The sequence below is a fragment of the Podarcis pityusensis genome (assembly GCF_964106645.2).
Source record: "Podarcis pityusensis genome assembly, chromosome: 1".
Taxonomy (NCBI): domain Eukaryota; kingdom Metazoa; phylum Chordata; class Lepidosauria; order Squamata; family Lacertidae; genus Podarcis; species Podarcis pityusensis.
Window position 1 is genome coordinate 17110023 of NC_138028.1, and position 24240 is coordinate 17134262.

General features: G+C 45.2%; 1 protein-coding gene and 1 long non-coding RNA gene across 3 annotated transcripts; both read right to left on the reverse strand.

Moving 5' to 3' along the window:
• Positions 1 to 2313: 2313 nt before the first annotated feature.
• Positions 2314 to 18535, reverse strand: YY1 (YY1 transcription factor). 2 transcript variants are annotated; one of them, XM_080981453.1, is made up of 5 exons: positions 17521 to 18535; positions 8916 to 9078; positions 8271 to 8331; positions 7767 to 7925; positions 2314 to 4592 (listed from the first exon to the last, which is right to left on the reverse strand). In XM_080981453.1, exons 1-5 carry the CDS (start codon positions 18248 to 18250, stop codon positions 4410 to 4412), a joined length of 1296 nt encoding a protein of 431 aa, XP_080837579.1. In that variant the 5' UTR covers positions 18251 to 18535; the 3' UTR covers positions 2314 to 4409. The 2 variants fall into 2 exon arrangements, with proteins under 2 accessions (XP_080837579.1, XP_080837580.1); XM_080981454.1 differs by having other exon boundaries at positions 8916 to 9066; positions 17521 to 18352.
• An 896-nt stretch (positions 18536 to 19431) lies between these two features.
• On the reverse strand, positions 19432 to 23133 carry LOC308470447. The gene is made up of 2 exons (XR_013982427.1): positions 22248 to 23133; positions 19432 to 21886 (listed from the first exon to the last, which is right to left on the reverse strand). It is a non-coding gene; the product is annotated as an uncharacterized lncRNA (long non-coding RNA).
• Positions 23134 to 24240: the final 1107 nt, after the last annotated feature.

The window sequence follows — 24240 nt, forward strand, 5'->3', positions numbered from 1 at the left end:
GGGGCCAGGTTTGCCTATGCATGTGCTAGTAGCAATAGCAGGACTGTTTAGTTTGCTGACAAATATTCAGGTTCTTTGATAACACTAATAGGTGTTGTTGTTTAGTCATTTAGTAGTGTCTGACTCTTCGTGACCCCATGGACCAGAGCATGTTCATAGCTTCGAGAACACTGTCCAGCCATCAATCTTTCCCAACATCAGGGTCTTTTCCAGGGAGTCTTTCCTTCTCATGAGGTGGCCAAAGTATTGGAGCCTCAGCTTCACGATCTGTCCTTCCAGTGAGCACTCAGGGCTGATTTCCTTCAGAATGGATAGGTTTGATCTTCTTGCAGTCCATGGGACTCTCAAGAGTCTCCTCCAGCAACACTGATAGTTAGGCTATCCTATAAACCCTATGGAGATGGTAGTATTTTTTTTATAAATGAACAGCAACCAGAGAATAAGGCAACGTCCTGGGAAGGAAGGAGCATAGCTGCTGAACTCCAAAGGGTGCCGTTTCAGCCTCGGTTACGCTACATCAAAGGTGGGGAACCTGAGGTTCTCCAGATGTTGCAGAACTAAAACTCCTACCAGTCTCTCATAATTGGTATATTGGCATATTGGCTGGGGCTGATGGGAGTTGAGAGTCCAGCACAGGGAATCTACTGGTTCCCCACGACTGAAATACCTATTCAGGTTCAGCACACTCTGCAGCTACACTTGGGCAGTATTTTTTAAATGAGGATTCAGACATGCAGCAAAAGGTGGTGGTATTTCTAAAGGTGAAGTTAAAGCCTTAGAAGCGTCTCCCAAACTTGGTTCTCCGGTTGTCTCTGGACTACAACTCCCATCATCCCTAGCTAGAACTAGTGGTCAGGGATGATAGGAATTGTAGTCCAAAAACAACTCGAGAACCAAGTTTGGGAGACGCTTCTAAGGCTTTAACTTGTCTCAAGGACAAGAGGGCACATGGAGGATGAGAGGAAGTCCCACTTATGCAAGTGGACATTGCCCAAGCTGGAATTCAGAAGCTAAATTCTTTTTTAGGAATTAAATATACATGCAGGTGCCGCTATCAGAACACTAGTTATCCAAAATCTGCTAGCTGAACACCAAGAATCATACCCAAACCTTGCTACACAGACAGCTGATTCAGATATCCAAACAACCAGAGTTTGCCCACTTCCTTACTTATTTCTGTTTTGCTGGTCAGCGGCAGCCATTTCAGGGAGGGAGTCAGATTGTGAACATTCCTAATCTGTGATTTGTTCACAGGAAACAATGGAAATCATCAGCTCGTTATATGCAAACGCTTGCCTAACAAATAATTTCCTGGGAACGCATTGTGTTCAGAAAGTGGGACCTGCATGTATTCTTCAGATGCATCCTGTAAGGGGCATGTCCCATGATGAAGTAGCATCCTTGCATCTCTCACACAGGGGTGGCTAAACCTGTGGCTGTGCAGATTGTTGGGACGCCAAACTCCCACCAGCTCCCCATCTGCACTGACAGCTATCAACATCTCCCGCTCTTAAGTTCTAGGAGAGATCTGCAACAAGAGCACTCATCTTCACGACTCTTCAAAAACACCAGCACACAAAGACGGTGATTAAGGAACACTAGCAAATACTCCCCTTGCCTTCATCTTCCTCTTGCTTCCCTTTTAAAAAATAAACTGAAATTTAATCAGCTTTAGCAAGTTTAGAAGCCGCTTTTCACACATAAGATGGCGTTACCATGTACAGTTAACTATGCAGTACAGAAAGTAGTACATGAATTTGTCATTGTTTACAGAGAACCTGATGTTATGCTAGGCATAAATATGGTTCTATGGAGGCATACACAACTGCAAGTGCTACACAGCAAAGTGTAAAAGAGAAAAGGATTTTTTTAGGTTGAGTCCATAAACGGAAACACTTGTCTACCAATGCTGGCTTATGTTAGTGTAAGCAGAGTTAAGACAGATGATACCAAGACAGAAACAAAACTAAGGCTTGGCTTGAGATGGCCCCAAGATGCATTTAATTGGTGGGCAAGTTTCTCCAGAAACACAAGATCCCATTCCTTAGCAAAACTATTGCAGAAGTGATGCTTCAAGATGAGAAACCTTCAGTCTTGAGCAGGTACCTTAGTTTCCATTCCCCGTATTAAGAACTTAAGCCCAGGAGATTTACATTTTGAAGTTGCATCGCTGACACATGAAAATTGTATTCCCACTTCCCATCCAGTTCGAATATAAAATCAGACACTGGGGGCACACTGGCAGCAATATACCCATTCTCTGTCCTGTTGCAAGCTAGATCTTCGTTAATAATTGCAGATTCATTGCAGCAATGACGTTTCTGTACAACCAGGGTTGTGTTTATTTAAAAGCATTTATAAACCGCTTAATATTTTAAAAATCTCTTAAGCGGTTACACAAGCTGCTACAATTCTGCGGAAGTGTAAAACAGAAGTTGCAGCACACGGTACAGGGTTCAGATTTCAGCTTGCCAAGAAACTCATTTCTAGCCCTCAGTTCCTAGCCCTTTAGGTTGAAAGTAGAGGAATTCAATGTAGAGCTAAGCGGATGGCTTGGTCTGCCCCCCTCCTGAACATACAAGGTACTGAAGAGTGTCCCGATGCCCTTAGCCAACATGCAGCATGCCAGGGGGGGGGGAGGGACTCTGCTGTGCCAGAAGAAGTCCTTGTGCAGGATGAATCCCGTCATATTCTTGTGAGCATGGGGAGTGCCCTCAAAAGCTACTAAAATTTCCATTGATCAGGGGTGGGGCTTGGGTGCCCTGCACAGCTTCTTGCCATTGTCCCTTGATTAGGTTATGCAGAATTATTGTACAACAGTAACGCATTACAGAGTCAAACAAAATAGGTTGTATCATTTAAATTCACATCACTGATGCAGAAGACACCCTTTTCTCGGCTCAGAATCCCAAGTTAAGCTTGTTGCTGTTTTGGTACTTAGGGCAGCTATTGGGACACCAAGAAGGAAAAATGACAGCAACTATACAACACAGCTCTGTTCAACAAAAAATATGCAACCTGCACTATACTGTTCTATAGATTCTCAAAGGTAAGAACCATCTCCCCAGGCCAAGGACAGGTTACTTCAGCATTCTGGTGTTTCAATTCACATGCACGACTCACCCCACTAATGGGTGCAGCTGTCATCACCTTACCTTATCAGACCAAGGCAGCAGAGGTCTATAGGTTGTCCTGCTCCACCACTTGCTGAATGTAAAAAAAACCAAAAGCTATACTTCACTGTCAAAGCTGCAGCGCCCAATGGGAGGCTCCATATGATCCAGAGAGATCAAAATCTCCACAACTGCTTAGTGTTATTCAGGTTGGGGGTTTAGTGCTGTGATGAAGATACACCACTTACATTAAAAATCTAATTGAAGGCAGGGGAGGGGGGTAGTTAAGGTAACTTGAGTTTTATTTAGCATCCAATTTCTGGGACATTAAAGAACTATAATTTGTCCTGGACAACAGAAGAAAAATAGGCTGTGCTTACAGATTGTTTTCTGCCATATTCTTTCTTCAGGACCACTGTTTTATTTTTTTGCCCACTCTATTACACGGGATGTACATATCAGGTGTTGTTAAAAGGTCAGTGCCTGTACAATACATTCTACAACTGAGCACCACTTTCCTTAACTGAACAGGCAAAGAGAAAGTACACGGAACATCAGCATCTGGCAGTATTTTTCCCAAAAAAAGTGACTAAAATGGGTTTAAGTTGATTAACACTATTAAATCACATCTAATATTTGTTACTACATGATTTCATTACAGCTATACGATACAATTATACAAAATGTGTTAACATCAAAGAATACAACCAAAAAAATTAAGATAGCAAACAAAACCTATATAACTTTTTTTTCTCTTTACAGGAAAATACTTTTGAAGTATGCATGTAACTGCCCATTCTTTTAAAGAAAATCTACTGCAAGCAAAGTTATCAACCTCCAGAAAAAAATCACACATAGCATTACTAAGCATATCCCCAAAAAGTGTACAATATGCACACTTGGAAAATACAAAATTAAAAAATTGTAAGCAACAGGTGAGCTTCATATTTATAACAATGTGAAAAGTCCAATTTTAGCACTGTTGTAGAAAGAACTGTCTTTGATGCAAGTCCATGAACTGTCTTGCCTCCTCCAGGTGGGGCCACGCTTTACAAAAACACCGTACTCTCGAAACCCAAATTATAGAGCAAAATCGAGCATTGCAGCAATGCACCCTTAAAGTTTATTTTGCCACTTTATCAAAAACAAGTCCTTCAGGCGTGTAGGGTTCTTTTTTTGTTTGTTTTTTTAAATTCTTTCCTAGAAACAATATACAAAGGGGAGGCTTATTCATTTTCAACCATTCTCCTGTAAAGTAAGATGCTTTGAGTCCAAGAGCTTTCTTCTTGCAGAGTTTCACTGGTTGTTTTTGGCCTTAGCATGTGTTAAGATGTGAGATTTCAGGTTAGTTGACTGAGCGAACTTCTTATTACAGCCATCAAAAGGGCACACATAGGGCCTGTCTCCAGTATGAATTCGCACATGTGTGCGCAAATTGAAGTCCAGTGAAAAGCGTTTGCCACAACCTTCAAACGTGCACTGTTGAATGAAAACACAGGGCATTAGGAGCAGGTCTCAGCAAGACTAATATTTTTGCCTCAAATACTGTGAACATGAAACTATTATTAGTTTGCTCATGGCACGCTGGCACTTTCTAGTCACCATTTCTATACAGTCTCTCATAGTAGTCACAAGGCAGCGGGCAATCATTTTAAAAATGCAATACAAACATACAATATTCAGAATGAAGCTGAAACGCAAACCCATGGACTTCCATACACAGGATCATATTTGTTGCTGGTTGACTGACTGAATACCTCGCTTAGTCCGCCACGCTCGGGCCCTGTGCAGAAAGGGAGCAGAGCAGGGCCTCGGCCCCGGAGCGGAGCCCACCACCCACCTCCCTCTTGCGGGAGGAGGGCAGCCCGGCCCGGCGGGCGGATCCGCGGCGTTTCCTGGCCGGGCAGATTTTCTATCGCTCACAAAATGGCGCGCGTTCCAAACCTGCGCAGCGATTGGCAGCGGGGCCCGGACACGGCGCGGCGGCACCTCAGCTCCGGCTGCTGCCTGAGCCCAGGCCAAGCAGAGCGGAGAGCGCAAGAGCGGCACGGGCGAGAAGGGGAGCGCAGCGCTGAACCGAGCCCCCGGGAACTCCTCGCTCTCCCTCTCTCGCTCGCTTGCTCGCTCCCTCTCCCTCGCGCCCCCTCCCTGCCTGCCAGCCAGTCAGTCAGTCAGCCCCCCGCTCTCCTCCCCCTCCCGAGCGCTGCTGCTGCTGCTGATGCCGCCGAGCCGGCTTCTCTGGAACTGCGCTTCGGAGCACTCCTGTCTACACGCACGCTCACCCCGCTTCGCCTCGCTACCGCGGACCAAAGCGGGGTAATTCTTCCGTTTCCTCCGCCACTGACTGAATACAAAGAAGAGAAGAAGAAGAGTTTGGATTTGATATCCCGCCTTTCACTCCCTTTAAGGAGTCTCAAAGCGGCTAACATTCTCCTTTCCCTTCCTCCCCCACAACAAACACTCTGTGAGGTGAGTGGGGCTGAGAGACTTCAAAGAAGTGTGACTGGCCCAAGGTCACCCAGCAGCTGCATGTGGAGGAGCGGAGACGCGAACCCAGTTCCCCAGATTAGGAGTCTACCGCTCTTAACCACTACACCACACTGGCTCACAAAGAGTGATCACTAATGGTTTCCCGTCACCCTGGAAAAACGTAACAAGTGGGACGTCACAGGGTTATGTCCTGGGCCACTGTTGTTCCAACCTCTTTATAAATGACTTGGGTGAAGGAATTGAGGGGATGCTCATCAAATCTGCAGATGCCACCAAACTGGGAGGGGTAGCCAATGCCACTGAAGACAGAATAGTGATTCAATCAGACCTTTAACAGATTGGAAAACTGAGCCGAAACTAACAGTGAATTTCAATAGGGACATGGGTAAGGTTTTACACTTAGGCAGGAAGAACCAGCTGTACAGATATAGGATGGTGGACACCTGGCTTGCCTGGAGTACCTGCGAAAAAGATCTAGGACTATTAGTAGACAAGCTTAACACGAGTCAACTGTGTGATGCAGTAGCAAAAAAAGCTAATGCTATTCTAGGCTGCATCAACCGAAGTGTAGTATCCAGAGCAAGGGAAGTAATAGTACTGCTCTATTCTGCCTTGGCTAGTCCACACCTGGAGTACTGTGTCCAATTCTGAGCAACACAGTTTAAGAAGGATGTTGACAAGCTGGAACATGTGCAGAGGAGGGCAACTAAGATGATCAAGGGTCTAGAAGCCAAGCCTTATGAGGAATGGTTGAAGGAGCTAGGACTAGATGACCCTCAGGATCCCTTCCAACTCTACAATGCAAAGTATGATTCTATACCTCGTGACATGAATTTACTAGCAGTAAGATATCTCAAGAAAAAGCTTTACATTTCTAAAGCAGTTAAGTAGTAGTCCAGGTAACATTACATAAGCCTATAAGCAGTTCTTGGTATCCTTCAAGCACCACCTTTACTCTTTAATCCACATTTCCCCAGGAAAATACATTATAAATGTACACCAATTAACCACAACGTTACATTAAAAAAATTACTGCAAATGGCAGGCTTCCCAGCCAAGAACTTAGGAATCCCATGGACACGAAGAATTCACCCATTCCTTCCTATAAATGCTATGGTGCAATGCCTGTGTTATCTGAACAGTTCAGCAGGCATAACAAGCAAAGTACGTCTCTGGAGGATAAAGACAATGATCACTTTATCCACTGAAATCAAAGTTGGCATTCACTATCTTGTTTCTATGCACTTGTTTCTATGCACGGCTTCATTCATAGCCCTCTTGCACGATTTTTGCCAACGAAAGGCTGAGGAACATTTGATGATGAGGCATGTCTTCAACAACATGGCAAAAGTCAATTCTTGATTGCTTTATATAAAGGACGGTGAATAACAGCCATGGCAAACTACTACTACTGAGAGGTAAAACAACAGTTCTAAGAGCGCCAGCTTTCACAACAGGAACAGAATTTCTCCACTGTCTAGATTTCTGTTTATTGCTCCTATTACAAAAGTTTGCATACAAGCACATTCTAAAAACCTCAAGGAGAAAAAACACACATACAATTTGTTTATGATGTTGTCCAGTTTGTACATCTTGAGCTGGCAAACTAGACAGTATGACTTATCAGTGAAAGACATCCCACACCTATATAACCTCTGAGGCCTGGCCTGTAGTGGGAAAATGCAGCATGTCAGGAAAGGGAGAAACAGTTCTCAATATATTGCACTCCATCTACATCAACAGCTTGCAAGTGCTCCAATAATTAAGTCTCTGACAATGATGAAGTGTGCAGCCAGCAAATGAAATGCTTGGGGGGGGGGGTGAGTGAGTGAATGTAATTACATTTTGCTAGGTATATTTTGCCTAGCAGCTATTAAGTCTGCTGCTTGTTATAAGACCTGATCTCAAACCTCCTGGTAACTATGGAAAGATAGCACCATGAATGACCCAACAAGACAGGATAGGAAAAGATTTAGTGTGAAATGCCTGTTGGGCAGTTGCTTGAATTATTCTCTGTCCACACATTTAGATTATTTCCAGCCCTTTGACTGGTGTTACCTAATTTTATCTGAGAACAGGTACCTTTGGGTTTTTTGAGCCTCAGAATGATCTCTACATGCAGCATAAATGTCTACCAAAAGTATTTTGAAAAAAAATAGTTACCTGAAAGGGCTTCTCTCCAGTATGAACTAGCTGGTGCCGCTTTAGTTTTGAGCTCTCCACAAAGGCCTTGCCGCATTCCGCACAGACGTGTACTCGAGGCCCATGAGTGTGCAGATGCTTCCGCATGGCAGAGTTGTCCCTGAACATCTTTGTGCAGCCCTTCGAGAGAATACAAAGATGACACATCAGTGGACTGTATTACAACTAGGATTTCCGGGTGCTCTACTAAAACACATTCAGCCTCTTCACATTTTTTGCCAAGTCATTTTCAGTTTTTTTAATTTTTTAAATACATGAGCTGCTTTCCCTTTTTCCTAGCTGCCATGGTCCTTCTACTTCCCATCAGGAGAAACAATACTTTAATACAATACAAAATGTATGCAACTTTCCTCATACTTTAATTTTTAAAAGGAACAGAGAAGCAGTCTTTATAAGCATGAACTCTGAAGTTAAAAAGCATTTTGTTGACTATCAGGCTATCAGCAATCATAATATTTTACTCACTTTATGAGGACAGGCTATCGTTCTTGGAGCATCATCTTCTTTGATTTTTCTTGGCTTCATTCTTGCAAAGAAAAGCACAACAGCATTGATCAGTGAAAAGGAAATATATTCTTATTTGCTTTGTATTAACAAAGTAATCTTCTGACATAACCCAACTGTATCGTATTGCAGTTGTGATGGCAAAGTCTCAAACTGACTGGCTGAGCTGGTGTGATGGCATGAAATATTCCACTGTCCAGGAAACTAAACAGTTTACAGTTCAACTTCTGTGAGGGAGGGGAAGCTGTTATTTTGGCTGGGAATAAAACCTCTAAGGAACAGGGTTAGGAAGTGAGAAGAGACTGGTCCTATCTCTGCACATTTAAGGATATGGACCCCAGAGGGGGAAGGCTGGAGGCAAGATGGAATAGAGAATGGACTTTGAAACAGGAATCTGGAAACTTGAGGAATCTGGCAGGCAAGCCAGAGAATTTATTCCAGAATGACCTAATCAGAGAGAGAACTCTGAAGAAATTTCACAGTCACAATTCCTATCTCAGTGACTGAACTCTTATGCCAGAAAGATCATTTCTCAGTATCTGATAATTATGAATGAGAATAATGGAATAATGTTTTTACTAGAAAAACAATTCTCTTACCACTTACCTTGCAAATTCAGCCAGCTGTTTAGGGTCGGAAAGATCGATGCCAGGTATTCCTCCAGGTGGTAGCTTCTTTCCTGTCATGTATTCAGAGTAGTCTGGAGGGGAGTTCTCACCAATGATCTGCTCTTCCACCACAGTCTCATGGTCAATGTCTTTTTTGTCATCTGAAATGATTAGAGCAAACTGAATTTTGATTTAACATCCTCGAAGGACACCACCGTTGGCTAGGCTTGTACCTTAGCACAACCTCCCCCACCCTTAGCGCTAGCAAACATCCCTCAAGCTATTTCCATATGCAGGGTCAAAAAGATAATAAAATGCATTAGCAAATGGTCATTTGCTTACAAATCTGTACTTTACGGAACCCTCTGCCCTCCGCCCCAGTACTAAGCACTAGCTTTATAGAACATGCAAATATTTCCTATTTCAAATGAATACAATGCTAAATTCAATGTATGATGAGTTGTAACTATAAATATATACACTGGCAACTCTGCCAATTTCAGCTTAATTTAGCAACAGCATGATCAATAAGGTGGCAATTAACTTCCACTTTCTTTTAATAATAATTCCCTCTTAAATAAAGAGGAATTCGGAATTTTTAATTCTAAAGAACTGAATTCTTCAACTGCCAATTCCTTGCTAGAAAAATAATCCACAACCCAACAAAGATATGAACAGCAGGCAGGGCACATATGCTAACTGAACATTTTGGGTAATCAAAATCTGTTGCCATAGCTTGTTATAAGGTGTTCGACAGTTTCTATATTTCATTATCAATTCATTTTCTTCCTTTTTTAAACTACCAAAAGCACAGCACAGCACAGCACAAACAAAGCAATCCTAAGGGCAAAGGGAGAGAGAGAGACTGTGGTGGAGGAAGCCCCTTTGTCCTACAGGCAGGACAGAAAGGGGCAAGTGATTCCCCCCCCCCCCATTTTGCCTTTAATGGCTGCTTGTCCTTTTAAAACCCTTTAAAATCCAGTGAGAGGGTGCGATGGGGGATTGGGAGGATCCTAAAGATCCACAGTAGCCACCCCCAACCCAGAATGCCTCCTTTTTGTCCTCTCTGCTGTCCTACTTCCTTGACAGCTCCATTTGCCAAAGAGCAGCTGAGAACCAACAAGAAGTTCCAAGCATCTCCAAGGATCCCAGAATTGCTGTGCAGGTTTGGAAATGAATGAGAACTGAATGAGCCAGGAGGATTGATCATGGAGATTGCACGGCAGGTACAGTGCTTCCTGCAGCAGTGAACAAGGTCTTGTGATCCCTGCCTGCTATTGTGAGTATTTGAAATAACATGGTCTGTCCAAACAAGTACATATTTTGCCTGCTCTTGAATGCTGGGTAGTTCATCTGTATCTCGAAACTAATTTGTGCTGTGGCTGCTGTAGACACCCACTGCTTCAGGGGAAGCATCAGAATCTGGCAAAAAGCCTTCACATCTTGTCAATGTGTGCATCAGGCTTTCGGTCCTGATGTCTGTTGACATGGGCAAAGGCTTGCAAAGGTGTCTGGGGAGAAGGAAAGCCTGCTAGTTAAAGCTGCCCAGCAACGCCTCTGTCCCTTCTGCTGTCGCAGCTATCGAAGACCAGGCAAGGGCCCTAGATAAGCACTGCAAACTTTTCAAATGGTGCAGCGGGTGGTAGATCCTATTCCACCTTTTGAACCTTCCCCTCAGAAGATGGCATGGCAGCTCCTGTACTACGCACTAGCTAATCCACTTCTGTAGCCCCAGGTGGACAGATCCACTATCCAGAATCAGAGGGTGGGGTAGCCTAAAGATCCACTGGCTTACACCCATTTTGATCTGTCCTTCCTGCCTATGAGGGTTAGCACCAACCTAGCAGAGCCACCCTGACAGGGTGGTTGGGCCATCTGGGTGCTCCCCTCCATCACTACCAATAGCAATTGCTCTCCTAGAGGAGCAACCTCTTCCTCTCCTAGGGCTCTCAGAAACTGTGCACGGAATGGATATGGTGTTGAATGCCTCCTCCTTTAAACTTAAAACACATATTCAGCCAAAAGCCCACCTCATGACCCACCCTGGCTAGGTAGAGGGGTGGGTGGTGGGGAATGCAATGAAAAGACCCATGCACCAAGATGGGAAGGACCAGAAACTACATAGGAACTCTCTCCACTCAGAGGATATAGGACGCTAATTTCAATGACCTTGCAAGTGGGAGGGCAGATCTATGCAAGAATTACTGCCTCCACCGAAGAAGAAATTAGCTAGTTTAAACTCCCTGTAAGAAAGAATAGTGAATAGCTCTACCCCTAACACTATCCAAAAATAATATTTGCATGTAAGAAATGAATAAGCCATATGCTAATTTGTCAAATGTCTGCTGCAAAGGGGGAAATTCATGAATTGATCCCATTATTTTAGTTTCCAAATAAGCTAACAAGGAGAGGTATCAAGAATAGCTCACCCTTGAAAATTCTTCCACGTGAAACACCAAACTAAGGCCAGGGGGCCAGATACGGCCCAATCGCCTTCTCAATCCGGCCCATGGATGGTCCATGAATCAGCGTGTTTTTACATGAGTAGAATGTGTGCTTTTATTTAAAATGCATCTCTGGGTTATTTGTGGGGCATAGGAATTTGTTCATTTCACACACACCCCCAAAAGAAAATATAGTCCAGCCCACCACATGGTCTGAGGGACGGTGGACTGGCCCACAGCTGAAAAAGGTTGCTGATCCCTGACCTATACAGTTCTTTCTTTCTTTGTGAATGCCACCACTAGCTCTAAATATAATTTTCAAGTAGTAGTTCAATGAAGGATTCTCAGGAATTCCTTCCTCCTGAATAGCGTCAAAATCTCAAGAATTCCTATATAACTTTTTAATTTTTTTACACTTCTGGCATTCAAATGTGATCAATGCTCTAGAAAGGTGGATCTGAGTTTATGAATAGAGATGGTAAGTCTGGTTAAAGAATAAGGATTTAAGTAACATGACAGACAACTAGAAGGAGCCATGGGAGAAAGAAGCAAAGGTAACCAGCAGCAAGTAAGATTGCAATGCACACTAAAGAAGACGATGAAATGAGATCAGATATAATGCTGGTCTGCATGCATGTCAGTGCTTCTTAACTTTCACCATAAATCTTATTTGCTCATGTCCCCAATTATGTGCTTAGGATGAATCATTGCTGTTAACTGGGAAAATCATTTTACATTCTGAAATTTTTTTAAAAAAGAAATATATATATTAAGTGTTTTCAAGTATCCTGAACTATTGGACTTGGATGAGTTGAATACTCTCTGGTAAAGGAACCCTCAATAATCCTCAATGGATCTGAGGGTGGATGATTATACCTTCAAAGAATGGAGATTAAAGAGCTGCTGTTGCTTTGCTCTTAGGTTTCACAGTGTATGGTTCTAGGACCCTAACTTGACAGATCATCTAACCTAGCAGAAGCAAGCTGTATGCACAGTTTGAGCAATAATACGTGTATATTATCATGCAGAACAGATTACTGGCACTAGCATGGGGAATCCAAGAATTTAAGAAGAACACTGTTGGATCAGACCAAACACCCATCCAGTCCAGCATTCTGTTCACATAGTGACCACTTCCAAATTTGGGAAACCAAATGAGTTATAGCCATTCTCTGTTCTGGTGAACATCTGGTTCATTTATCTTCTGTACATAACAACACCCCAAACTGGCTTGAGCAACCCAAAGATAACAGAGCAGAAAAAATCCAGTAGAACTGATGGATGCAGTCAAGTTTCAGAAGCATAGTCAAGGGCATCAATGGACGATTTGGGGCTTAAACGTAACATGATAGGATGCCAGTGGCCACAGGTGTTGTGGCTAAAGACATTGTATTATGCAGTTACATGCTGAATTTCTAATAACTAGGATCTAAACTTACATTTCTACTTCTGGGCATTATGACCTAGATCTTACTGCAGTGAATTCTTATTAATGAGATACGCCTGTATCGCGTCAGTTTGCTGAAAACTATACAATGGGGTGGGAGAGAGAAACTAGGCTAAAATGCTTCTCAGTGAAATCTAGATTTCTATGTGGAAGTAATGCCTAGTTCAGAAGAGCATTGAAACATTCTGGAGTGGCATAGATGTACTAGGCTTGTGAAAAAGGAATGGCACATAGGACTGGGGGAACCTGTGGCCCCCGTAAGTTGTTGGACTCTAGCTCCCATCAGTCCCGAGAACATGGTCAATAGTCAGGGATGATGGGAGATGGAGTCCAACAGAGTATACGGGGCCACAACCTACCCACCCCTAGTTTAGAAGATGCTATCTGACAAGGGTCACTGCAATAGCCATGCAATAGTTTCCCGTTTACTAACTGAGAGGGATTTCTTAATGGTTTGAGAAATAGCATTGTGCTATAATGGGACCCTGGAATGTAACTAATTACCCAGAAGGACAACAGAAGGACTTCCCTTAATTTGAAAGCTGCAAGTTATTAACTTGCTTAAGAAGCAACTCTACTCAACCCCAAACTTCAAAATTAAAAGTCACTTGAGAGCAAGTACATGGTATTTGGTGTATTAACACAATTTTTTTTAGTAATTCAGGATATTATGCTAGAAACTATTAGGCTTTCCACGTGCATGAAAAGGGGGGAAGAGAATGCCTAAAAACTGTTTTTGACCTCCACTGTCACAAGTTCAGATAAGGCACAGCATAAATGCAATTATGGAGCAAGTTGAACTGGTTACCAAAACTTGGTTTCCATATCATAAAACACAGGATATGTAAAAAGATGCATTCAAGATTTCAGAAGACGGTATCTGAGAAGTTTATGAAGTTTAACCAGTTCAACTATTTGAGCATCTAAAAGGGAGTGCCATTTAATGTATAGTACTGTAACTGAACACATCCTCCTCAAATCCTACCCTATTCAATAACATTCAAATTCAGAACTGGTAGAAGTGTTAAACTTTCCTACAACAATTATTTCTGCAGGAGGGCATTAAATTTCCCTTAAACAAGGCTAAAGGAATATTCTGGGTAGCCAGTCCCAAAACTGAGGGATGCATAGCACTCCTGTTCAGAACTTGGGAGAATCCAAAAGAGAATAATAGCACAAAGACGATATAATACTAAGTAAAGAGGTGGCTGAAAGATAGCATGAAAAATTCTTCTAACTTTGTACAAACTGTTAAAAGTTTGATCTGAGCCTTTTTGTGTTTAATCATCATACAGTGGTGCCTCGCAAGACGAAATTAATTCGTTCTGCGATTTTTTTCGTCTTGCAATTTTTTCGTCTTGCGAAGCACGGTTTTAACGGTATTAACGGTTTTAAGAAAAAGGAAACAAACTCGCAAGACGTTTTCGTCTTGCAAAGCAAGCCCATAGGGAAATTCGTCTTGCGAAGCAACTCAAAAAACGAAAAACTCTTTCGTCTTGCGAGTTTTTCGTCTTGCGAGGTACCACTGTACTATATTATTTCAGATATATCCCACTGTTAAGAGTGTAAGGCATATATGGAGAATTCAATTATGCTACTTCTGTTAAGCACACCTTGAACTAGTGGTCTGTAAAGTGCCTTAAAGGAGCAAGCACAATATTGTGATCAAACAGGGCAGGTACTCAATTAAATTATACAAGCAGGCTGATGGGACTTCGAGAGCTATCAAGGCTTCAGAGCACCACAGAAAAGAATGGGTGTATATACATATTACATTTCAGCAGAAAAGGCTATTGCATTATTTATACAAGGTCAAAACAAGCCTGGATTAATGCACTGATTTTGATTCAGAAACAGAGAGAATTGAGCCCATAACTAACAGAGTTCATTTAGGCCATCAACATCAGTAGCTTCAAACACCTTACTAGATGCCTGAAAATCCACAGCTCAATGCAGCTAATTGATCTTTGACTTTCGGCACCTCTGGCAATAGCTTCTGCATCATGTAATATTTGATAAAGCTGCTTAACATAAGCACAAAGCATATAGGACTACAATCTGCACTAGAAAGTAAGCCCCATTTATATCAGTAGTACTTGCTTCTAAGAAAGCATGGGTATGTCACTGCAGAAATTATCCATTTAACTTATCAGATTCCGTGAACCACTTATGAAACCCAATTACTTGAAAATTTATCAGCATGGTCAATAAAGTGATATGGCTATGAAAATATCATTTTAGATTGTCACAGAATGCCACTTGCTCAGTTTCTCTGAAGTACCAGAGGACAAGATAACCAATAGTGAAGGGGACTGGAAATTTTAAAAACACTGAATAAAATCTGTTCTGGGATAGTTTTTAGACAGCACACAGGATTGAGCTATGATGTTCCACATAATCTAATGTGAGTTGCTTCCTAAGAATTACAAGCCTTAGTTCTAAATTAAGTGATTGTGTTTAGTAGTTTGGATTTACAGTAGGCATGCCCAAAGTCTGTTTTGGGGGCCTAATCCGGCCCCTGTGGCAGTTTATTTCCTGGGATAAAATCCTAAAAAACCCTCAACAACTTCAATCCTAAAAAAACTCAACAAACATAGCCCTTCATCAAATCTGGCCCTCTTTGAAATAAGTTTTGACACCACTGATTTACAGAGAGCACACCAAACACATCTGTCACTGGTCTCTAAGCAATGTAATGATATATTTACTCAATGAAAAAATATCATGTACAAAATTAGTACAGCACAAATGTTATGTAGACTGTATAGTCATAGATTCTGGACTGTGCTCCTGGCTGGCAGTGTTTATTTTATTAATGATTAAAACAATTACTCTGTCCTGGGGATTATGTTGTGCTGCTATTATTAATAATATACAAAGTTGCCCTTTTAACACCAGGACTTTCTAAAACTATGTATTATCAATGCAGTAATAAGGTAGAAACTCAAGCTAATTCAGCAAATATTTATGTTTCTTTCACTTAACACACTGAAATGTGCATGAACTGTGTTCTAATCAGCCAAGCAGGCATATATTGTAAAACACCAGGAGCCAAATTCATACCCATTTTTATGTTTCTGTAGGCGATACTTCAAGGGATCTACTTGCGTATAACCTGGGATAGCTCACTCGTTAGAGCATGAGACTCTTGTGTGAAACATTCCTACAATGCAGGGGGTTGGTCTAGATGACCCTCACAGTCCCTTCCAACTCTGCAATTCTATGGATTAGGACACTTAAAAATAAAGGATTAATGGTAGTAGGTTCTCCATTCATTAACACTCTATTTAACTTGAAAAAAACATTTGAGAACTCTAAAACCCTTAAGTTTCCTACAGCTGGTACCCTTTACTATTAACCCATCTATACAGGCAGGAACCGCAAGAACTGTTTACTGCAGAGGTTAATTCCCTTGAAACAGCATATCCTGGATCTGGAGGCCGGCAGTGTCAATTTCACACACCTGCTGTGTAATGAGAAGAGGTGGCAGCACCTCTTAAGTCAAAAGGCACTCTCTCTGCTGGTCTTCTGCCAGAGATCCAGCTTCCAGGGTCAGAGAGGATCCACCTCCTTCCTTCAGAGCAGATGTCAGTGATCCAGGCGCCTAATTTTAGGCCTCAGACCCCTCAAGTTATTAAAAACCCCGCTAGATGTCAGCTAAAGAGACTTTTAAGCACACTCACGAGTCTAGGAACCGTGAAAATAGGCTGTTTGGGAAACGTGTTTCGTATAAAGGGACTCAGTTCTGGTGTTGGAAGGAGGCGGCAACTTGGGCGCTTCCCCGACTTACTGGCAGTAAAACTGAAAGCCGCGCTTCCTGAACAGACCTCTTGTCGGAATTCATTCGGGAGTTTTTATGGGGAGGAGAGGGGGACTTAGCCAAAATCCCAGGAGGAAGGAGAGAAATGAGGAGGAACCAGTCAGGCAAGCGCTACCAAGTCGAGGCGGCTGGTTGGGGAAAGGAAACGGACATGAGGCGGGGCGCAAGAAGGGAAGGAAACGGCTTATCCGTTTGCTTGTGGGGGAAGGAAAGAAGGTTGAAAAGACGACGAAGGGAAAAGCCCAGCGAGGAACGTTTAAAGGTTGCCCCGAGTCTGTCACGGGGTAGAGAATGAAAGGAAGGAGGCTACACGGGGGGGAAGGGGACGGAAACGAGGCAGCTCGAGGAGGGGGAGAGAGGCTGGAAGAGGGGAAGGAAGGGGCCGGCGAGCTCGGCCCGCGCCGCCGCGTGCCTGCCCCGCCTCCCTCCTCCTCCCTCCCTCCCCCTACTGCAGAAACTACGCCATTGCGGCCTAGTCCAGGAGTCACTCAGAGAACGAGAGGAGATGGGGGGGGAGGGGAAGGAAGGAGAGCGCGCGCGCGCGCGCGCGGACAGGCAGGCGCGCCGCCTCGCCTCCCCTCCTCTCTCTCTCTCTTCCTTTCGGCCGCCATCTTGGCGGGGCCGCCGCCATCTTTCTTTCCCTTTTCCCCCCCGCCGGAGGGAGCCGGGCAATCAGGCAGAGGCAAGCGCAGACCCCGCCATCTTTTCGGGGGAAGCCGCCATACTTGCCCTGGCGAGATGAACATGGCGGCGCCCATCACACACATCCAAACATGGCCTCCCTTCAAAACAAAACGGGGGGAAAGTGCCCGCCGGGCCCGGAGAAGGGCTCCCCGGACCCTGGGGGCCTCCCCGCGCAAGGTGCCGAGCCCCGCCCGGCCGCTCCACTTACCCGAGGCCCACATGGTGACCGAGAACTCCCCCTCCAGGGTCTTGATCTGCACCTGCTTCTGCTCCCATTTCCTGCCGCCGCCGCCCCCTTCGGCCGCGCCGCCACCACCGCCTCCTCCCCCGGCCAGGTAACTCTTCTTGCTGCTCTTCTTCCCGCTGCCGCCGCCGCCTTTCTTCACCCGGCCGCCGCCCGAAGAGGAGCCTCCCCCTCCCGAGCCGCCCTTGCTCCCGGCGGCCGCGACGGTGACCAGAGTCTGCTCGATGTACTCGTCCTCTCCGGCCGGGGCCGGCACGGGGATGAGGATCTGGTCCTCGAAGCCGTCGTCTGCCCGCAAGCCGTCCGAGTCGTCTCCGCCGACCACCTCCTCGCGGGTCTGCACCAGGATCACCTCCTGGTGGTGCGGGTGGTGGTGCAGATGGAGCTGGCCGCCCCCGGCGCCCACGCCGCCTCCGCTGGGGTCGCCGTCGGTGACGAGCGGCTGCAGGGCGATCATGGGCGGGTGGTGGTGATGGTGGTGGTGGTGGTGCCGGCGGTGGGGCGGGTGGTGAGGGCCGCAGTCCTCGCAGCACTCGTCGTCGTCGTCCTCCTCCTCCTCCTCCTCGCCGCCCACCACGGTGGTCTCGATGGTCTCCACCGGGATGGTCTCCACCTCGATCTCGTGCAGCTCCACGATCTCGGCCGGCATCTCCGAGCCGTCCGTGGCGATGTACAAGGTGTCTCCCGAGGCCATGGCGGCGGGCGCAGCGGCGGCGGCCCCGAGCCTAGCGACGGGCCTCGGCTCCGCTCGTCCGCCCGACGCCGGCGGGGCTCAGGCTCCTCTCGCTCGCCTTCCTTCTCCCTCTCCTCCTCCTCCGCGGCCGCCTCCTCCCCCTTCCACACAAACACCAGCTCCTCGCTGGGAGGGAGGGAGGAGGGTGGGAAGCAAGCAGGCAGCAGCCTCCGCCGCCGCCGCCAAATCCCGCCCGCGCCGCCTCGCGAGACTTCCGCCGCTGCGAGAGACAGGCGCCCCGAGCCTCCCTCGCCCGCCATCCAGGCCCGGGGGAGGCCGCGGCTGCCGACGGGACACGCCCCCCGCTCGCGGCCGGGGGGCCAATCGCCGGGCGAAGCTCGACCTCAGGGCTCCGCCCACCACCCAAACCACGCCTCACTCACCAACGGCCAAAGAGGCCGGTTGGTCTTCCGCCGCCCCTCGCTTCCCCTCCTTCTCGGCGCCCAGCCTATCGCGAAGGAGCTCGGCCGCGGAGCCACGCCCACCCACCCGCTCCTCCTCCTCCTCCTCCTCCACCATCTCCCTCTTGGGTTCCACTCAGCTTGCCGTTGGCTTCTGACGAAGCTTCTGTCGGGTGGGTCGGCCGTTGCTTTCTGCGGCCCCGCCCACTTCTCTGGAGAGAGCTTCTCGCGACTGTCATTGGCTGGTTCCGGTTTGCTGGGCCGGTTGGCGCGGCGACGGAAGAGGCAACTTGGGCGCCTCTGGCTTTTCTGAGGGGTCGGTTCCCTCAGAGCGTCCGTGGCGGATGGGAACGTGTCGCCATCCCGGGGGCAGTGTTGAAAAGAGGGACGGGAGGGTGGGGAGACTGCCTCCTGCCCTCTCCATCGGGCGGAGGATTTCCCCCACCTTGGAGGCAAGGGGAGCAAAATGCCGCCTCGCCGTGGCTTCCCTCTCGCCGCTTCGCTTTGCTAATCCGTATCGCGCTTTCGCCGAATCCTGCCGCCTCCCTTAAGGGCCCTCCGTAAAGGACTAGAAGATGCGGAGCTCTTCCTCACCAGGTGACGCGGAGGCTTCGTCGCCTCCCCAAACCGCCAGCAGCTGCAACGGCACCACTCCTCTCTCCGGGAGACTCCCGATTTGGCTCGCCGCGATCGCTCCGTTTTGGGAAGCGAACTGGTTGCCGTTCTTGCAATTGGATGCTCGGCGCATCGTCTGAAGAGACGTCGCTGCCTTTATTTTCCCTTTGGGAACTGAGCTGCCGCTGCCCCGCAGGCATTTCTGGAGAGGTGCCTCTTGTCTAACATGATTTTACAGCTCAGGGCAACGTGCCTCGCGATCCTATGCAAACGGGGGACTCCTGGGACAAGGTGAAGGACGAATGCATATAATATTTGGAGGCTGGTTTCGGTGGTGCTTGTAAAAGTGCTCCAGTAAATTGTGCTTAAAGAGTGTAATCTCTGCTTCCCATTGCTTTTCTTTTCTGCGTCTTGGCTTTTTGGGATTCAGCACCTGAGGAAATGGACTGCGTAGTTTTCATTGATTTGTAAACTGCTCTGGTTGAAGGGTAAGGTGTAAATGCTTTGAATAAATAAACTTTGCACTCAAGAATGGGTGCAGAAACGGTTGCTTTCCCTCCTCCACTTGTGTTTATTTGGATTACAATATTAATGGTTATGTTAGCGTGAATTCAATTAATGTGTGCTGTTGTGTAAAATGTAATAGTTTATAATTTAAGACCCCCCAGCTGCTGCTGGACTCGACTCCCATCACCCCTGATCTTGCTGGCTGATGGGAGTTGGAAGTCCTGTATTTTGAGGTTATATATTCATACTTTAGAATATTTAACTATTTTCCCTCTATGAGATCCAGAGTAATGTTTCCTAACATTTAAAACATTTCAGGGGCACTACTTAGCATATCTTGTAGAAAATCTCAGTGAACAAGGGGGACTTTCTTTTAAAATACTTTATTTTCTTGTTTAAAAATTGCACACATAACTCATGGAACTTTTATGTGAAACAAGCATACTTTTCAAATGTATCTTTCAATCTTCCTTCCAAATTCTAAATGAAATGTGTCAGGGTGAGGATGATTTAAATTAGGAAAATATTTTTGTGGCAGAAGGTGTGCTGTGGAGACTGAGTGTTATGGAGTGTTGTGCATTCACACCGGTTAACTTAGATATGGAGAAGTGAGAATTGTCCTGCCATCACAGCTTACTTTTAGCTTGTGCTAGCTAGAGAAATGAAGGTGAGCTTATAAATGCAGGAGCGTGCCAAGGTCAGACTGGCAACAAACTAAATGTACAGTTAATGATGGCTAATGGATTTCAATAAACAGCCTCTGGTCTGTTTGCAAAGGAAGTCCCACTGATGCTAAGATAGTGTTCAGGGCAGGCTTAGAGTGGATAGCACTGAATGCAGAGTGACCAAATTGACTAAATGTCATTGGATTATTAGGGAAAATGCACTATGCTTTAGTGATAAGACAACATAAGTTGGACTATCCTTGTCCAGATGGGGCACAGCTGGGCCACCATCTGAAGCTGATGGAAGGCACTGCTGCACTGAGGCCATCTGAGCCTCAAGCAACAGCAAGGATCCAGAAGTACCCTGAAGCTGTGTACCCGCTCCTTGAGAGGGAGAATAACCCCATCAAGAGCAGGCAGCCTGCCATCCATCTGGACTAGAGAACTACCCACTAAAAGAGATGCAAAACATGAAGGATGGAAAATATCACAATAGGCAGAAGAAGAAGAACTGGTGCTGAGACAATATAGTTCTTCTGCTGGGTACCTGTATACAGTATGAGGAAAGGTGATGTTGTGAAAGACAATAGACATCGTTAATAAGGCGCGATTTCCACTTTGCCATTCTTTGTATTCTCCTGTAGCAATCCTTTGGCTTTGTTGGGGGGTTAAAGAAACAACCATTTGAAAATCTCAGCAGATTTTGATCTCTCCATTCATTGAAGCAAATGTCAGTTCAAAGTGAAGGGCAATATCAAGCTTTGGGGTGTCTCAGGGCAGAGTCAGGATTCAGGGAGTTCCTTGGGAGTCTGCCAGGTGGTTTGTAAGAGCCCTCCTGGATCAGACCAAAGGCCCATTTCATTCAGCATCTTATGCAAACTGATCAATCAACTGCCTATCAGAAACTCACAAGCAGGATATGAAGGTGGTGGACTGCTTCATTGGAGGTGTTTAAACATGTTGGATGGCCATCAGTCAGAGATTCTTTGGCTGTGATTCCTGCTTGCAGGGGGTTAGACTTGAAGACCCTTGGGGTCCTTTCCAGCTGTACATTTCAATGACCATATGAATGCAACAGCATTCTCCCCATTTGTGATTCCCAGCAACTGAAATTCAGAAGCAACCCTGGAGAGTGACCATTATGGCCAGTAGCCACTGATAGCCTTATCCCACAAAATATTAACCAGTATACTACCATATACCTTCTGATCATTCCTGTACTAAGATACATATGTCCCAGTGCATTTAATGTTAACAACTTTTAATTGTCCCTGGAATTTGACAGCCACGTTGCCAGCGCACAGATGGAGTAAATTACCGAACCAGGCTTCCGTGCCTAGAGAAGGAGGTTAGGAACTTAACCACATGCAATCCTGAAACTGTGTTTGGGACAACAAGAACATTCCAAACTAAAAACACTGTTGGTAAAGTAAAGTAAAGGTAAAGGGACCCCTGACCATTAGGTCCAGTCGTGGCTGGCTCTGGGGTTGCGGCGCTCATCTCGCTCTATTGGCCAAGGGAGCCGGCGTACAGCTTCCGGGTCATGTGGCCAGCATGACTAAGCCACTTCTGGCGAACCAGAGCAGTGCACAGAAATGCCGTTTACCTTCCCACCAGAGCGGTACCTATTTATCTACTTGCCCTTTGACGTGCTTTCGAACTGCTAGGTTGGCAGGAGCAGGGACCAAGCAACGGGAGCTCACCCCATCGCGAGGATTCGAACCACCAACCTTCTGATCGGCAAGTCCTAGGCTCTGTGGTTTAAACCACAGCGCCACCCACGTCCCAACACTGTTGGTAGAGCCCCTTGAAAAGATGGGGAGTATCCTCCAGATATGCTGATAATTGCTATGTTTTTCAGTGTGTATTTTATTCTGCTTGTAAGTTGCCTAGATACTATTTTTGTATTAAGTGACAAATAATAGCCACAGTATGGGGGTGTACTGGGCAGCAGAACTGAGTTGGAAAGGGGAAAAGGTATGTCCCAGTTTCATCTCATTATCAGTGCACAGCATCTAGAATAACATTTCCTTACTACACAGAATCTGTGGAATTGTGTCGAAGGCAGGTTGGCAACTGCCTCTCTTAGATCTCTACCTTTTCTTTTTTAAAAAATGCTTTATTGAAATTAAAAAGAAATAAGAAACAAAAGGGTTATCCAGAAGAAAGAAAATCAAATGGTAATATTTGTCACATCACATCACAATATGTTCTTCTTGGGTTTCTAACGACTTCTCGCCACCCCATCATGCATCTACCACTTAGTCTATCTAGCACACTACTTATTTTCATTTTCTTTTGTTAATTTTCATCAATATTATATTCTCTTATAATTATCCATCATACTACAGAAGTCATTCAAGGCCTGCCACTGACGTCATGTTATTACAGTAATCCTTAAGATATTTTTGTACATGTCCCATCCCATTTTCTAATAAATGTTTGATCAGTATGACCTCTCAGTTTTTCTGTCATTTTTGCCAACTCGGCATATTCTAACAGTTTACTTTGGCACTCCAGCTTTGTTGGAATTTTATCTCCTTTCCAATTCGTAGTGATTAATAATCTTGCAGCTACCGTGGCATACAAGAATATTTCTCTCGCATTTTTAGGTATGTCTGGGCCTAGTATCCTCAGGAGGAAAGCCTCCAGGTTTTTTTATGAAGGATGCCTTAATCATTCTTTTCAGCTCATTATAAATTACATCCCAAAATTCCTTTATTTTATTACAGATCCACCACATTGAGCCTTCCGCATCCCCGCATCTCCAGCATTCACTTGAAATGGTCTTAAACATTTTAGATAATTTTAGTGGTGTTAAGTACAAGCGGAATTCATAAAATTTTCTTTCAAGGTGTAGCATGCTGTGAACTTCAAATTAACCTTCCATAGATTTTCCCAGGCATTCATTGGGATACTATAGCCAAAATCTTGAGTCCACTTGACCATTACAGATTTTACGTCCTTGACTGGGAAGTCAAGAAGGAGTCGGTACATTTTGGAGAAAGTTTTTACTTTAGAATTGATCAGTTCTTTTTGACAGTATGCCTTTAAACCGATGTCCAGCGACTGGACTCAATAACTGGTTCTGCCACGACTGGAGCACTTTTGGAGACCTTCCAATCCTGGAAAGCAGGTCCCAGTGCACTGGACTCACAACTGTGCATTGTGAGCACCAGACTCGTGCAGAGTATAAATAACGCAGAAGCTAGCTGTGAAGCATAACTCCTTTTATTTCTAATAGCTACTACAAACTAAAGAACTACTGGGTTGCATGAGCGTTACATCTCCCACTCAGCCATCTAGTCACAACATAGATAAGACTGTCTCGACACAGAGTCAGGCAGTCAGGAGAGGAAGAGTAGAAGAGCAGTTTCCACCCCCTCCTTTCTCAAAACATCAGACCAGGAGATTCTTGCAATGGGAGGGGTGAAAATATCAACACTTTTTCCAATCTGGAGGGTTCCATCGCAAAACCATTTCTTTTGTCTAGTTTAAATACCTCGTGAAGTTGGTGATATTGTAACTAACCTGACAGATGTTGCTAATTTCTTCGAAGTTTTTTAGTTTCAGCTAATTTCCTTCCTCTTTTAATAATACTTTGTATATTGGCCAATTCCCTTTCATATATTTTTTTTCTTCACTGCTAGTGCTGCTCTTAGATTTCAGGGAATGATAGATCCAAAAAGACTAAAGCCTTCCTTGGAATTGTATCCTGTACTTCTGACTGTGTATATGCAAAAGCGTAGGAAATGTCTGTGTT